Source organism: Colius striatus, chromosome 2 (assembly GCF_028858725.1).
Source record: "Colius striatus isolate bColStr4 chromosome 2, bColStr4.1.hap1, whole genome shotgun sequence".
NCBI classification, from domain to species: Eukaryota; Metazoa; Chordata; class Aves; order Coliiformes; family Coliidae; genus Colius; species Colius striatus.
In genome coordinates this window covers 24677189-24694021 of record NC_084760.1, presented here as the reverse complement: position 1 = coordinate 24694021, position 16833 = coordinate 24677189, and the positions used below count along the sequence as shown (strand labels likewise).

General features: G+C 32.8%; 1 protein-coding gene across 1 annotated transcript in view; it reads right to left on the bottom strand.

Moving 5' to 3' along the window:
- The window catches only part of CSMD1 (CUB and Sushi multiple domains 1), a 1065186-nt gene that overhangs the window by 30883 nt on the left and 1017470 nt on the right, over positions 1–16833 (bottom strand). Inside the window, exons 53-55 of the mRNA XM_061989487.1 lie at positions 15979–16152; positions 11539–11712; positions 637–825 (exon numbers count right to left, since the gene is read on the bottom strand). Coding sequence (XP_061845471.1) covers positions 637–825; positions 11539–11712; positions 15979–16152 — 537 coding nt within the window. The remainder of the gene's footprint in view (positions 1–636; positions 826–11538; positions 11713–15978; positions 16153–16833) is intronic.

Sequence of the window (16833 nt, the reverse complement as noted above, 5' to 3'; positions counted from 1 at the left end):
CACTGTGATTCAGAAAATTAGTGTCAGAAAATTGATAGTGATCAGAGAAGGAAATATATCAATGGAAAACAAAAGTCTGACAAACTTATTTTCTAGTGATCTGAGGGTCACTAACTGAATTCATTATAGTAAACATGAGAGTACTTCCTCCTTCTCTGAGAAAAAGTGATGGAAGAAGTATGAAGTGATGTTGTGTAAAGGCTTTCTTGAGCAAAGTTTTCCTACATATTTCATACATTTGATCTCACATACACACTTCAATATACCTAAATAAAAATTTCTGAGATAGGCATCATTGTCTTAGACTATCAATCTAAAGATTAAGATATAAATACTAATTTTAGATTTCCCTAGCTGCTTTCAGATATCGTAACAATACACCAAAAAGGGAAACGAATCTTAACTTCCTGATATTTCAAATATCTCAACAGTTCCCGCTAAAACCCCCGTTTTTTTTTAGTGACAAGTTGCATGAAATATGGTCTTAATGTTTTCTTACTGAGAGGTACTATTTACTATACATTGGTCTTAAAGTCTACTTTTGTTCCTCAATGGACAACTACACTTCCGATTGTCTATTGTGACTAATAATCATGCATCAGTCTTAAATGTTAATCCAACTGAATGAATACTTACACAAACATGTTGGCAGTGATCTATCCCATAAACCATTAGCCTTACAGGTCAAAGCAGATGAGCCCAACAGATAAAAGCCCTTCTTGCAGTGGTATGCCACACTTGTTCCATATTTGAAACTTTCCGGATAATTTTGTTGCCCATGTCGAATGGCATTTTCTACAAAGCCAGGATCAGAACAGTTCACCACTGAAAGACAAACAGTGTTCATCACTAATGAATAATAAGAATATGATAAATAAAGAGCAGCAGTGATTTTTTTGGTTACTTCACCAGCAGCTCGTGACTGTGGTTCTTTGACATTATTTCAGTTCTTTGATATTCTTTCTGTTCTTTATTTCACTTAAATAGTCGATATCTTGACTCCAAAATAAGTCTCTAGATCTTTTGATACGAGATTATGATGAGACACTCCATTGCAAACTCCCAATTTTACTTTCTAATTATTTGAAAGCTATCTTAAAAGTTATAAATCATAAAAGATCGAAGACTTCAGAGAATCACAAATGTGGAAGTTTGTGTCTCTGTAATTGTTTTGAAGAACTATGAAAATTCTTGCTTTTAGGGATCTCTGTTTAAGAGTACCTTCAAGCGCTTTATTAATTTTACATTACATATTCTTTCTTACTTTTTCCATTATTAGTAATCCTCACCAACTAAATTTAATTTTTTCATTGCCCTGGGGAATAGAGTCACATGTGAAAGTCTGTAAAACATAAAGCCTACTGACATGAAGCACACTCAAAATATTAAACTATATCTGAATGAACTCACATGCCTGTAGTGAAAGAGTGCAATTCTTTGTTACATTAACTAGCACAGCTCCCAGAAGCCATACACACTGCATCCCAATTAACCCTGTTTCTTAGACAATTAGATGTGGTGTACTGCTGTGTAGATGCTGCTGTAAAGTTTCTGTGTTGGCAACTTGCCTACATCCTCTGCACAGTTATAAATTGCTCTGTACAAACATATCCTTTGCTCTATACATATGTATACATTCCTTAACATTTGAAGCTATATCTGTTTCAATACAATGTAAAGAATACCAACGCTTGTTCTCTGACATGAGTCCAGTAGACACTGGCCACGTTTATGCTATTGTATTCTGCTGCCCTCCAAACTCAGGTGAATTTCTCTGAGCTGCTCATCAGACATGCTCCTGCTGTCCATGCTAACCCTTGAACCATGGTCCAAACAGTTCCAGTGGATGTGCTAATTGGTTCAAATGAAAAATTTGTCTATATGAAGACAGACTGAATACTCTGCCACCACTTTACTGTAAAGAACATCACTTGCTATGTTTGCACAGTGCCTCCAAGACAGGGCTGCTCTGAGGAGAAAAGGGATGCCTTCCCTGAAGTTCTGAATGAGGGACAGAAATGCAGCAGATATCCTGTCATTCCGGGAAAGAGAGTATCAGGGTATCTATAGGCATCTATAGGCACAAAGATTTTAAAAACACAAAGGTATTTCTGAGCAAAAATGCAGACTACCTGTCATGGCTCTCAGACACATGGAAAGCTCATTTGAGGTTGTGAGATCTCCAAAATATAAAGAATTTTTGTAGTTTCTAAATAAAATATATTTAAAAATTAAATTTTAATTTTAAAATAGTGAAATACTGCACAGATAAAAATACTGTAAGAGCAAAAAGCAGTAAAAGTCCCAGTGAAACAACATTTTAGAATTTGTCCAAAAAAAGAACACACTTTTTTTTCCCCACTGTATTTTAATTAAAAAATACTGTTATTGTATTCAAATATATGCTGGTTTAGTTGAAACTGAACATTGAAATTACTTCATAGAATCATAGAATGGTAGGGTTGGAAGGGACTTTTAGAGATCACTAGTCCAACCCCTCTATTTGGCCAAATTCTTCCATCTTTAATATCAGAATATTCTACTAAAATAGAAGAAAAATCTAAAAGAGATTGCAAAACTCTTGAATTTATTGAGGATTTTGCACATTGATGAATCCAATTATTTTGAAAATTGCTTCTCATCCTATGGATTATTCAAGTCTTTCTCTAGGCTTAATTTTTAACAAGCATTCACAACAGCTCTCTCTTCCTTAGTACTATTGAGATTATTAAAATCAACCAATATATTTGCTTAAAATTGAAACTTTGGTTTAATGGGTAAGTCTGTCAAGTTAGCTTCTGAGAAGATAGTATTAGAAATTAAAAAATAATAAATTTGTTTTATGAAGGTATGGTGTCCTAAAGACACTCAAAAGCAATTCTAACTGAATTCTCTTTGAAAAAAAAAATGAGAATGGAAAAACTTAATTCACCATACAAACCAGAAATATGGAAATATATCACAGTCCCTTGTACTAGACGTAACTCTTTAGTCAACTCAGTGATAACATAAGTACATAATAGTCACTGAAAGTATAATTTAAGCGTGTGCTCTGTGCAATAAAATTCTTTCATCGTATATGAAGTCTTATCAAATGATTATGCAAGATAATATTATGCCTCAAGCTAAAAAGTAAAGCAAGCTATGCCTGCAGTGCCATTTAATATCAGCTATAGATTTTAAAGTACATATGTACGGAAGTGTGCTGTTCCTAAGAGGAGCTGCAATGAGTATTTCAGAAAAGAATTTGAATTGGTCAGCATACAGAACTAAGGCAGCAGGTTCTCTGATTGCCTTTCACCCTGGGGACTCAGTTGCAAATCACAGTGAGAGTAGTTGCAGATTGCTTTTTCTCAATGACAGCTGTCAAAGGTTACACGAGAAATGAATTCTGGCACTCTCAATTTAGTCTGTTGAGAAAAGCAGGAGAATGCTTAAAGTTTGCCCTGATGACTTTGGAACCTCACACTGAGTAGATTCAAACCCTTGAGAACAAAGTGAAAAGATCATGTCAGAGTCCTTTAGGCAGTTTCCTGTTAAAAAGTTGAACAATCATCAAAAAGTACATCATTCACAGTATTTCATTTCTTGTTCTCTCTTTTTTTTTTTTTTGACAAAAACAATATTAAGGTTTTTTTTAAAGTTTCATAACTGATCAACAGTGTTTCCAAAACTTTTTTATTTGAAAAGTATTGTATTAATGTTGATATCTAGAACAGATATAGGGATTGGCAATCAGAGTAAATAAGAGAATAAAAGAGAATTCACTCTGGCTTTACGTCAAATTCTATACAAACACTGTGGGTAAAAAAGGAAGGCACTGCTTGTGAAAGTACAATTACAAAACTGCAAGTTTATGAAATTTTAGTGAAGTTCAATGTAAAGTCAAAAATATACAGCAATGAAAACTTCTCAGTGAAAGCAAAAAAAGAAGTATGATTTTTCAATTGTTATTTTTTTGAAGGTGAGCCAATTGGAGAGTGTAGTTTAATCATAGAAATCCTGGCCATTTTAATCATAAAATTAGAGCATTTCTTGAGGAAGTAGAACAATTTGTGTTTTTACATACATTATTAAATCTATCAAAAATCTAAGATCCTAACATCATATTTCAGATGAGACTAGACCAAGGAAACTTTCATCATAAATAACCCAGTTTAAATGTTGCTGGTAATAGCATAAATTAACACTAATAATTTGCTAAACAATATCTTGATACAAAACAAGACCTTAACTAAGATTAATAAATTCAACAAAGTATCTACTTCATATTTGTTTGTGACATACAAAGCAAAGACTTGCATTACTTTAATTGCATTTCAGAATATTTGCCATTGATATAAGAATGACAAATATTCTTCTACTGTTACAAAAAACAAGTATTTCTTGTGGTTTCTATTGGAAAATTTCTTTTAGAGTTTTCTAATAACTAACTAGCTAACTGTGTACTAAAATAAAAATGGAGTAAGAAGTATGTTAAAAGAAATTCCATGAACTTGCAGTTATGTTTTAAGCTTTGAACTGAATTGCTCAATCTTTATTAAAAAAACACTTTTTTTGGAACACCAGATGAACTAATTTAAAAAGTATTTATTTGTCTCTTTGAAATGTATAAAATTTCTTTTTCCTCTTCTACCCCCAACCTGAAACCAGATATTACACTAACAGAGAGATTAGAAAGATAAAATATTTACTTTTCATTGTCTTTTTTCTGTGTTGTCTATATGTAAATTCATTTGTGGGCATCTATGTACATGAAGCATCAACATGGTAAATTTTCATAATATAACAATCTCTGGAGCTATGTCTTAAAGTCTTTCTCTTTAGATTTTTCTTAATCAGAGCATTATTTTTCACCAACGAGTTATAACTTTAAACCCCGTGCCATCTCATCCCAGACATTGCATGGCATCTCACATGGCACCTAACATCTTTATCTAGGATAATCAGTCCAGCTCTAATTGTCCTTCTGAAGGATATCCACATTTTATCAACACAGATTAGATATAGCTAACATGCAAAGTATGAAAAAGTCTCAACAAAGGCTCCTGACTTTGGAAAACCAAACCTGAACAAAACATAAAATTTTCTCAGCTTATATGAATCCTTGATACCACCATAGATGGAAAACTGCTTAAATCCAGAGTTCTTTTATCTTTGGATAAGAAGAATTGGTCATCACTCTCAATCTTTCCCACCCTTCTATCAGTGTCATCAGAAAGGTTATATTTCTTCTCAGTGAAGGAGTAGAAGGTATTATCACTGGTTCAAATGATATATCCGCTAACGAAAACATGTAAGAATTGACAGTCCCTTGTAGATACCAGATCACAGATAAAACAAAAAGTCTAATTAATCTTTTCAAGAATCTATCAGTAATGAGATAAAGAAATAAAGATCATTCAAATCAGAAATTGGGATAAATAACCAAGGAGAGACCTGTATTATTTATTTCTAACAAATAGCCTGGATTTACTGATTCAGACTGGAGAATGTGAGTTAACTCAAATCTCTGCAACTTTTCCAAACAGATTTTCCCAGTAAAACATTTCTGATTACCAGAAACATGTTTTTAATTGGAGAATAGATCATTTATAAGAGCTCATTTATAAGAAGATATACTGAATTCTGAAGGGAACAGTAGCAAAAGATATACACTCTTTCTGACATAATTATGAATCTGATGCTGCCTTATGGACTGGAAGCAGGTGAAAGAATGGTTTATCCAATGACAAAGAAAATAATTCAGAGCAATACTTGTATTCTATAAGATGTGGTTAAGTATGGTGTTTAATACAGCAATTCTTACTTCAAGCAGAAAGTATGGGAAAATGACCTGCAGTGCAATCAGGAGTGCTAAGCCCTGAGGAGGTCATCAGATTCAGTTCTCATTTTCATGGTTAAGAGTTCTTATAAAAAGTAGAAAGTGTATAGATTTGCTTTCTGTGCTTCCAAAGACAAATTGGAAAGCAGTTCTGAACTGCAAAGGGAAAAAGTAACATTGAAACACTTTTGGTTTAGCATTTGGTATTTTCATAGCTAGTTCTGGAGTAGTGCATTCAGGCTGTGCCAAGACCTACTCTGGCAGGTTTGTCAAAAAGAACAGAGATTTGACTATCAAAGTTTTTCCAATGCCATTGAATTTCAGTTCGAAAGCAAGTAAATGTGTTCTTTATAAAATAAATAAAGGCAAAGACAGAGTCCATGTGGAGATGAAAATATCCTAAACTGTGATTTTAAAAAAATACTTTGGTGGTCTTAATATTTCAGAAAACACTATTATAGATTTTTTTTTTTAAATATATAGAAAGAGGATTAAATATAAATTTCAAAACAGGTATTGTTGTTTAGATAATTCAAAAGAGATGGGTCTTTTATCTGACAAAGTATCCCAACATCAGAACAAGTCATTTCTTTTACTAATGAAAAACAAGTGGGAACACGAGTTTTTCCAAGACATAGGTGTTTTAATGATTATACTACCTCGGAAGAAAGATCCAAAATCCAATGTTAAAAAAATGTTTTAATGTTTTAGGGGATTAAAAGTTTTACTTGCTATGCTAAAACAACTTGTTAGAAGAGATTTAATAATTACTAAATTATCAGCATAAAGCATTCTGGAGTAGAGGGGAAATGGCATTGTAAAGCAGTTCAGTGTTTTCCGTGCACATAAGATATACAAACATATTTCAATACCTTGTTTCATATAAGTTTTTATCATGTGGCTCTGGAGTAACATATATAACCTTTTGTGTGCACTATTTCTTTTGTCATACAAAAAACACATCTAATTTCTTCTGTAAATTTCCTGTCAATGAGTTCTAGACTTACATGTGATAGAAGCAATGTTTCACTTCAAAATAGTGCCTGAGAAATATTCAGTTTTATTTTCTGAAAATATGAAATTTTCTCATGCATACATAATAACTGTTTAAAAAAAAATCACAAAAAAACCAAAAACCAACAAAAAAACCTCCTGCAACTGCTTCAAGCAGTAACTTGTATTTTGTATTAACTGCATGTAGAGTGTCAGTGAAGTGAAGTTCATTATTGACTCAAGTGAACTCAACTGAGCTTTGCAAGAAAGATGTTACATACAATCTCCATTGAATTAAATAATACAGGTTTGCCAGGAACATAATCCCCTTTCCAGCAGTATATGTAAAGAACTGAAATATTTAATTTCTGTGAACATAAATTAATAATTCATCACTAAAAATGAACTTTTATACAAATGTTTTTCACCTATTAGATAAAAGCTGATTCTAGAAGGAAAGGCAGATGCCAGAAGTGCTACTACTTGCTTTATGCAACTTCTAATCAATTTATTAAGAGTAATTTTTATATAAACCATTTACTTAATAAAATTTGGAGTTTTTATTAAATTCTGAATGTAAAATTATAATTTCAGCATGATTTAATTGAATACACATTATTATTTCACAAATCTAGCGAAAATTCTTTCACATATATAATTCAAAGTGGGGTTTTTTTCAGTCTTTTTGGCAAAAAGAATATCTAGTAATTTTGAACTCTGTAGATTCATCTTTTAATCTTAACTATATTAATTATAAATAATAACAATAAGTAAAAAGTATAATTATCATTAAAATGTTACATAAATTTTCATAGCATATGGTCAAACAATTTAGCGTACACTGAAGTAAAAATCCTAAATGGTATATCAAATTCTTCTCTTACTGAAATGATGAAAATGTAATTATGCTATGAGGTTACAGGAAGGCAGCTAATAGCAGAGAAGGCTGTTCTGCCCAGATATACAGGTAGAATTAAATTAGGTAAATGCATACAGAGAAGTGCATCTGTGTTCTGTAGGAACATATCTGGCTGGTATAGAAATTTTAATCAGATTGCTCTGTATTTCTCAATTCTTTTGAAGAAGTACCACAAGTTTTTGTTTCACGATGAATTCCTGAGTTCATTGTTAGCAGCAGAATATAGGCATGTTCTTCTCTAGAAAATTCCAACATATGAAAAAAAAAAGATTTTCTTTTTACTTAAGCTAGGGTTCTTAATGGTCTCAAGTTAAGGATAACCTTTGATGCTTGCAGGATAGCAATACTAGGGTTTCAGGACCTTAGGATTTAAATAATATCTTACAGTGTTTAGTCAATATGTGAACTCACTGAAGTTCTTTTCATTTTGTTCTATATTCATCTAATTTGGGAAAAATAGTTGGATCTTCTTATTTGTATCCTTAGTTTTTGAGTGCTGGTCAGTCAGAGAGGGTCAACAAGGTACCTTAGTTACTTACTTATTCTAGTGCTTTGTCCTGTCAAGTTTTGAACACTTATGAGGAACGAGACTCCATAATATCTCTGGGACATATATTTAGGTATTTTGCCACCCTCACAGCTAAAAACAATTTCCTTGTGTTTCAGTTTGTGCCCTTTGCACATTGTCCTTTCACTAGGCACCACTGAGAAGACAGACAACTTTTATAACCTCGTGTAGATAAGCATGGATAAGATTTTTCTGAGGCCCATTAGGCTGAACAACCCTAGCTTTCGGGCTCTCTTCAAATCACAGTTGAGACCACGAGGAATATTTATGTTTCTGTGGACAGGAGAGCACAAAGAAATTACTGAAAAACAGTACAGGAAACACCAAGGTTATAGGAGAAGGTGGTGCATGGGGGAACATATATTCTCTGCAGCCAATAGAGGACCTACACCAGAGCAGACAAATATTCTTTAAGGAACTGCAACTTGTGGAGAAACCATGCCAGAGAAGAGGAAAAAGGTGAGAAGGAAAGAATGGCAGGGAGAAACTGCTACATGCTGACTGCAAGGTCAAGCTCATCACGTTAACCTAAAATAAGAAACAATATCAATGACGAACATCATTAATAAAACATTTTAAAATTTTGTGTTATTGAAATAAAATCTCTCAAATTTCTAGATCAGAGATGCATGTCATAGGTCAATGGTACAGAACTACTCTAACATAGGTATATTTTTCATAAATTTCCTTTTTTTTCTCTTTCATTTGTTTTCCTTTTAAAAAATCTCTTCTTGAATTCAATATAAATAGTCAACTAACTGATCTAATACATGAGGTTGAACTTCAGTAAAATCATGCAACCTGTGCCTCTGACAGTCAAACAGTGCAGATATGGACTGCATCTACAGGATATGTGAAAAACATGTCTAAGTTCAACAAAGAAAACATTACTTAAATGCCCCACAGATGAGACAGAGAAGATTGTTCACTAAAGCCTAGCAAAACAAAACAGTATAAAAGGGAGAAAAAAGCACATGAAAAAGTACACGATCTAAATAGAAACAGTTTGCTAATTCTTGTTTCTCCATTCCAATAATTATATTTCTATGTCAGTTAACTCACTTGAATAAATTCTGAGGGTAGTGACTGAGGGTATTGCCATCTCTGTATTGTTTATAATGAGAATTAAAGATCTAATTCCACACACACTGAGCCTGAAATTGCACCAGCTATCTCTGGAACAATATGATGAACTAATCGCCAAATATAATTATTATTCTTAGCAACAACCATTGTAATACAATATGATTTTTAATAAATCAACAGGTGGAGATAACAATGCTATCAATAGTTGAAGTTAACTTATTATATGATTTTAGTCCCCATGTTAGTATTCTTGGCACAACTTCACTGACTGCAATTTCCTTTAGCACATTAAAGACAAGTTACAGAGGATGAAAAATGTAGTAGTTACATTGATACTTCAGCAATCATTTTTCAGTGAAAGAAAATACTCGAGAAAAGCTCACGATCCATTGCATTTCTGGATAAATTATTTTATCTGCTCTTTTATTAATTTCCTTTTCAACAAGTTAACCTGGACCTGTCTAATCAGAAAGAACAATAGAATTATAGACCTGCATTGTGAACAGCGGAAGAAAAGATTATTTTAAAAAATCATAGTTTTTAAATTTGTAAAGTAATCTCTATCTTCTTACTTTTGAAGTCAGCATTCAGGCATGAGATATAATCCATGCAAAAGAACCAAAAGGTTCATTAGCTTAAGGAAAAACCTACATGACTTGTGAGTTATTCCTTTAACAGAATGAATGATTTATCACACATTTGCTGAATTATGTCACAGAAGGAAGGTCTTGCCAGCCTAATCAAGTTATCAACTCTAATTTAAACTCAAAAAATATTTTAGGAATAATTTACATATTTTTTCTACATATATGCACACATGCATAGACAATTGACGAATCAATCGACTGATTTATTGTCTTCTATTTCTTTGTACATTTCATAGCAGGTAAAATCATCAGATTGTCTCCAGAGACAAAGCATCTCTATTTTTTTTTTTTTGGTTTATGCATTTGGAAACTAGTACTGTCATTCAAAATTATAAACAGACCCAGATGATGATTTCCTTTGAAAAGGAAATATTACCAGGGACAACATTTTAAAATTAGGTCCATTAAAATACATTTCCTTCTCAAGTTGTCACAAAAAGAGCACTGAAGGATATACATCATCTCAAAAACATTTTTCCAGACGCTTCAGATCTTTCAGTATATTTTACATGATTCACCTCATGTCCTGCCTTTCACCTCTCCAAAAACTGCATAGAGTCAGTAGTTATTCAGTCTGCTTCAATGATTCATAAGAAGACATTTCACAACATCATTAAATTTTACCAGCATCTTATTGGATTCCGGATTGAGAAAGTATATATCAGTACAAGCTATTTTGGAGCATACAACATAAAAATAAGAGACCAATTAACAGATTTTAGAGGCCTGACAAAGGTATTGATGAAACAGATCAAAGATTTGATATTAACTCCATATTTTGGAATGATAGTCAAAGGTTGAGAAAAATAAATTTTAAAAGTTGCCATAAATGGAAAGAGTGGCAATATAGTAACTTCAGAGACTTTTTTTCCTTTTAATCTTAATTACATCACTGACATTTGGATAAATAAATTATAAGGCCACAATAAAACCTGAGAACTTTAGATTGTGATTTTAAATGGTTTCTTTTTGTCCTTATCTAATGTGTACATTTGATACAAAGGTTTCTTCATAACACAAATCCTTCCTCCATTTTTCTTAAACATTTCCATCTTAGCCAGACCATACCAGTAATTCAGTTCAGATATATCTTTACAAAAAAACCCAAGTCTTTTGCATACTTATGTTTTAATAGCAGATATCGACCAGTTATGGGAACTACTCTGGTGCACCTAATGCAGGTTAGATAGTCAATTAATTTATTAATGTAATACAATCTTGGTGATACAAAGTACACTTTCTATGTCTGTAAACTTAGATGTCTATAAATGCTAGGGATTGCAGTCTGAGAACTTTGAGGTAAAATCTGGAAAAGCCAAGAATTTCCCAATACTTGGACTAATTCCTTTTCCAGTTAAAAAATGCAACATCTTTAATACAGGTGGCAATAAGTTTCTAAAGGTCAGGTTTCTGAATCATATGAAAATATTTTGAAGGAAAGGTAAAGGATCACAACTGAATTAAGTCATTAGAGAGTAGAAAATATGAGACAATTTCTTACCTCTGCAGTTGGGTAAAGGGCTGCTCCACTGTCCATTGCTTCGGCACTGTGCTCGAGAAGCACCTTGAAGTAAGTATCCAGTACTGCACGTAAAATTTACAACATCATTTAAATTGAACTCACTGCCATTAGTCATTCCATGAGCTGGATTCCCAGGATGTCCACATGTGATTGCTGTTAAAAGAAAAACAGGCAGGCTAGCATCTAACTGAAAGCTATATCCACTTCCATGGATTCACTTGCAAGTTGGACATCTTTTGGGTCTTTTTTTCCTTATGAATTTCAATTTATATAAGAATTAAAAAAAAAAAAATCATACATTTACTGAGGATTCCTTACTGTCAGGAGAAAAATATTTTATAATCTAAATAAACAAAACTTTTTAAAAAGTGAAGAATTCACTATATTTCCTACTAATACAAATAAAAGAAAATATTTTTTCCCATGCAAGCTTCAAAATGTAGTATGGCCAAAAAAATTCAATTTGATGTACTGCTTGATAGCATTCTGGAGTTCTGAAGCATTTCTTTTCCAAACATTTTCAGTTGCTTTGCTGAAGTAGTGATCATACAGGACTAAATATTTCTCCTTATATGTATTATGCCTGTTGATTATGCTTAAATTACAAACACTTCTTACAGTAATGCTTTAGGTTTCCACATAATGAGACATTAATATTATATAGAAAAATACAGAAATGCATAAATGCTGACAATATAAAATCAGAATGTATATCTACAAAGATGCTCACAGAGAATTTTTCAATTATGTGCTAGTGATGTTTTTAACACTCAAATACATTTCCTATAAATAAGTTTACCTTTTGCTTTATTAGTTTAGGTGGGGTTTTTTAATTGAAGGGACATGAAAAAAAAATATTGAAATGTGTTTGGTATATTTTATCAAGGAATTCAGCTGTGAAAAAGTATTTTCAACAATACTTGGTCTTTGAGAAATAATTAGAACACCTTTCTATACAGAAACTTATATATTTAGATCTTAAACTGTGTAAATAAATCTACTTGAATCACTTGAATTCCTTCTGTGCCATCTCATTTGCAGCATTTGAACATGGAATCCTAAACAGCTGAACAAAAATCTCACTAGATGAACTTTATTTTAGCCCAGTTGTTGCATTTCTGACTGTTACAGATGATCAAGTTTCAATAGATAAAGCAATTTCCAGGGTCATAGTAAATCAGTTAACATATAACACACTTAATACAAAAACAAAAAAAAAAAAAACCAAACCAAAAAACCAAAACCTATTACCTTGACCTTTCTGCAGTTTCCTGAACAAATTATATGTCATAGCCTTTAACAACATCAAATGTAACAATTACAGTAATGAAGGATAATTCTATTCAGCTGCCCTTTCCAACAAAAGCATATCCTAGTCAGTCAGTTCCTGTTTAGACCTCATTACTCTTGACAGGATGCTGTTTTTCATAACATTCCAGAAACTAAAGATCTCAGACACTGAGATCGTAATCACTGTATCTAGTTCTGCCACTACTCCATTATAATTACTAGATATTAGCAGCAATTACTTAGGTGTGGGTTGTTTTTGGTTTGTTTTTTTTTTTTTTTTTTTAAATTTTGGGATCACAGTGTTTTCAATCAGCACTGGCTTTTTACACAATCAAGTTAATATTGTTTACCTGAGCAGTAAGCCACAACATTTCAAATAAATATTACCAGGTTGTTTTTATGTCATATAAATGCTGAATTAAAATTGCCTCTTCCATCCTAAACTAAATAACATCCCTATGCATGCATGCGTACACATGCATGTGTATCCACAGATGCACTAAATGGGCCATGGGAAAATAGATGCACGTGGCATGTCTGAAATTAAGAAATTACACATTTGCCTATTATATTGCAAAAAGATCAACCTACTAATGTAAGTCTCAAATATATACTCCAGTCTTAAACACAGTATCTTAAACTCTAGAGACTTCCATCTCACTACAGAAAATACATAAACTAGAAGTTAATAATGGTACTATAGTCTGAGTACCCTGCTATATAACTAAGTCTGTGGTTAAGGCATCATTAATATAGTATATACAATTAGCAAAGTCAGTCTCCTGATTTCTGTTTTACTGTTATTCACAAGGAACTAATCAGACATCTCCGTATTTCCTGCTAACTCTCAATCACCACCCAGTGAAAAGGACTTCCAGAAAATATGTAGCTAAAGTATGGTACAACTGGTTACCCAATAAAGAGACAATAAAACACCTGTGTGTTGATAATTGTGCAAGATGAAGGAGGTTGACTTTGATATGAAACGAAGAAGTTTCAAGAGTGGAGTACTCTATTTCCTTAGAGAATATTTTTTGAAGATTACAATGTCTAGTGCCTACAAAACTGAAATTCCTTTCAAAGCCAATAAGAAATATAAAAAGATGTGTGATCTTCTATAAAGTAAAATTTTAATAAATTTTCTGGGAAACAGCACATAACTTCCTTATGGCATTTCTGTCATTTTTCCAGTTCCTGATCCACACTGCTCAGCCAGAAGACCATTTCATTATAACATTAGGAAGCACATTGTAGCATTGGTAAACAATATGTTTTCACTTTCCCTCTCAGGAATAACAAGGCTATGTTAATGAGAACTGTGGAATGACAAATAAATAAATAATATGTAAGTCATTTAAAGATTGGATGCTGACATTAAAGTCTGGCTCTTCAGTCTGGCAGAGTTATAAGTAGAAGAGAACTGTGTTGCAATGGAAAGTATTAGGCAACCTACAATGACAAAAATTGCTGCCAGTTCTTCTCATAAGAGTAATGATAACATCTATTTAGGAAGAAACATCCTCATGTACCCCTTCAGCTTTGTCCCTTTCTTTTGAAGGGATTTTATTCACTGTACGGTAAAATTAATCCACTAAAAGTAATACTGCTAGCTGGTGGCATTACTGCTTTGATGAATATAAATCACATGAAGATATAAATAGGATTTTAAAAGGACAATGACACTTGGCAGAAATCTCCTGCAGCTGTATACAGGTAGAAATTTTCATTTTGCCACTAAGAAAGAAAATACTAAACATTTTGATATCTAATGACTTATCACCAATATATTTTCTTAGAAATTATACAAAGATACTATGGATTGAACAGAAAAACTGATAATCTCAGTTACTATCTCTGTGTAGGCAAAAATACTTCTGTCTGAATTTCAGACATCTTAAAGATTTCAAATTTGAAATAACTTAAACAGGTGCTTCATTCAAAATCACAGAAAATATATAAAAATGGAAGGTCTTCATAAAAATGAATAAGAATACAGAAGAAAAGGGTAAAATAAAAAGCAAATAAATCAGACGTCTCTGATTAAATGTCAGAAAATCTGCCATGCAATGAGAAATGAAGTAGAGAGGAAAGACTCAACAATTACAGTAGTGAACGGTGGGATTTTCAAAAGTAGGTTAACTAAGAGGAAAAAAATTCTACTAAAGCATACATAAAAGCTAATATTGTTTTTCTAACAGATGTTGTGCAATCCAATACCATGGAGGGGCTTGTACTGGTAAACACTAAGAGGCAAATTGGGAAAAATGGGCAGCCACCATCAAAACTACACAGATGAACAGTAATCCAGCTTTATCCACCAAACAATGAAAACAGACCAAAAGATTTTGATATTCCTGATATAAAAGTAGGGGAGAGGCTCAGTAAACCCACACTTGACATAGAAACTATGTCTGGAGAAAGAAAGTTATAGATGAACTTATATAGTTGCAGCCTGCTGTTCAACCCACTTGTAGTGTTTTTCCCTGGGTCAGGATTTTAGTAGCTACAGGGGTGACTTCTTTAAAGATCTGCCAGAAGCTTCCCCTGTAGCTGATAGTGCTAGGGCCAGTCAATTCCAAGATGGACTCACAGCTGACCAAGGCCTGGCCAATTAGTGACTGAGGTAACACCTCTGTGAATAAGGTATTTGAGAAGGGGAAGAAGTGGCTGCAGAGATGCTGAATTGCAGCAGCAACAGGGAGTGAGAATGTGAGAATATCTCAGCAGACACCAGGGTCAGTGGAGAAGGAGGGAGAGGAGTTGCCCAGGCACTGGAAGAGAGATTTCGCTGTGAAATGTGGTGAAGACCATGGTGAGGCAGCTGTGCCCCTACAGCCCGTGGAGGACCACAGGGGAGCAGAGATCCCCCCTCAGCCCGCACCACTTCAATGCCTGTTACCCTGTTTCTGAAATAACAGAAATCAGAAATTACTATCTATAGTTATTCAATACGTGCTAGGTTAGAAATTGTATTAGATTATCATAATGATCCTTGCAAGTGTAAACAGGTCAAATAAATATCTGATCTAAGTTCCTAACTCAAACACCTTTGAACAGCCAATCTACTGTTAAAGTTCTACTATGTTTAAAATAGCAGTCATAATTCAGTGAAAAATTAATAATACTTACGAACACAAACAGGAGTTTGTCCAGACCACTTGTGATCCTGTAGGCAAATTCTGACAGATGTACCAACAAGTCGAAAACCAGGATTACACTGGTAAACTACAGTATCACGATAACTGAAACCATCTCCACTAATATGACCATTTACAATTGGGTCTGGGGAACCACAATGACCAGCTGTAATAAAAGAACAATCTATCAAAAACATAAATTCTTACAAACATTGACAACATTTACAAGAACACAGATAGGAAAATAAAATTTCATTATTGCTTTCAACAAACAATATTACAGAGTCAAATCCTGCACCATACAGAACATATTCTGATATGTAAAAACTACCGGTGATCACTCTTCTACTTTTTTTAGGGTGAAGTGATATTCAAGTATTTTTAATTTTCATATGTAAAATTTCTGCAGAATCTGTTGCAGAAATGACAAATTTGTCATGAGAATGTCTGGGAAATATAAATTGTAAAAGTCTGAAATTACAAATAATTCTATTTAGTTGTTTGAAAACTGACCATTTTAGCATGGTATTTTTTCCCCCTTTCCCTTAGTAAGGTTGCCTTTTTCCTCAGAGTAGTGTGAATTAAAAGTTCTTTATTTAGATATAGTTGCATTTGTATTTTAAATTTATTAGATTTTTTTCTCCAGACTAATTTAAAGCCTGCAATATAGAAAGCGGTTTTCTCTAAAAAATGAAGCATTTCTATAGCTAAGTAGATCTTGTTATGTTCAAATATATCACAACATTCAGCTACAGTTTCTTTAATTAATTTCACATTCATTTATTAATGGCTTTTAGTAATGAATCATAAAAAGTGTTTTTATTGTGCTTGCTCTTTCCAAACAATA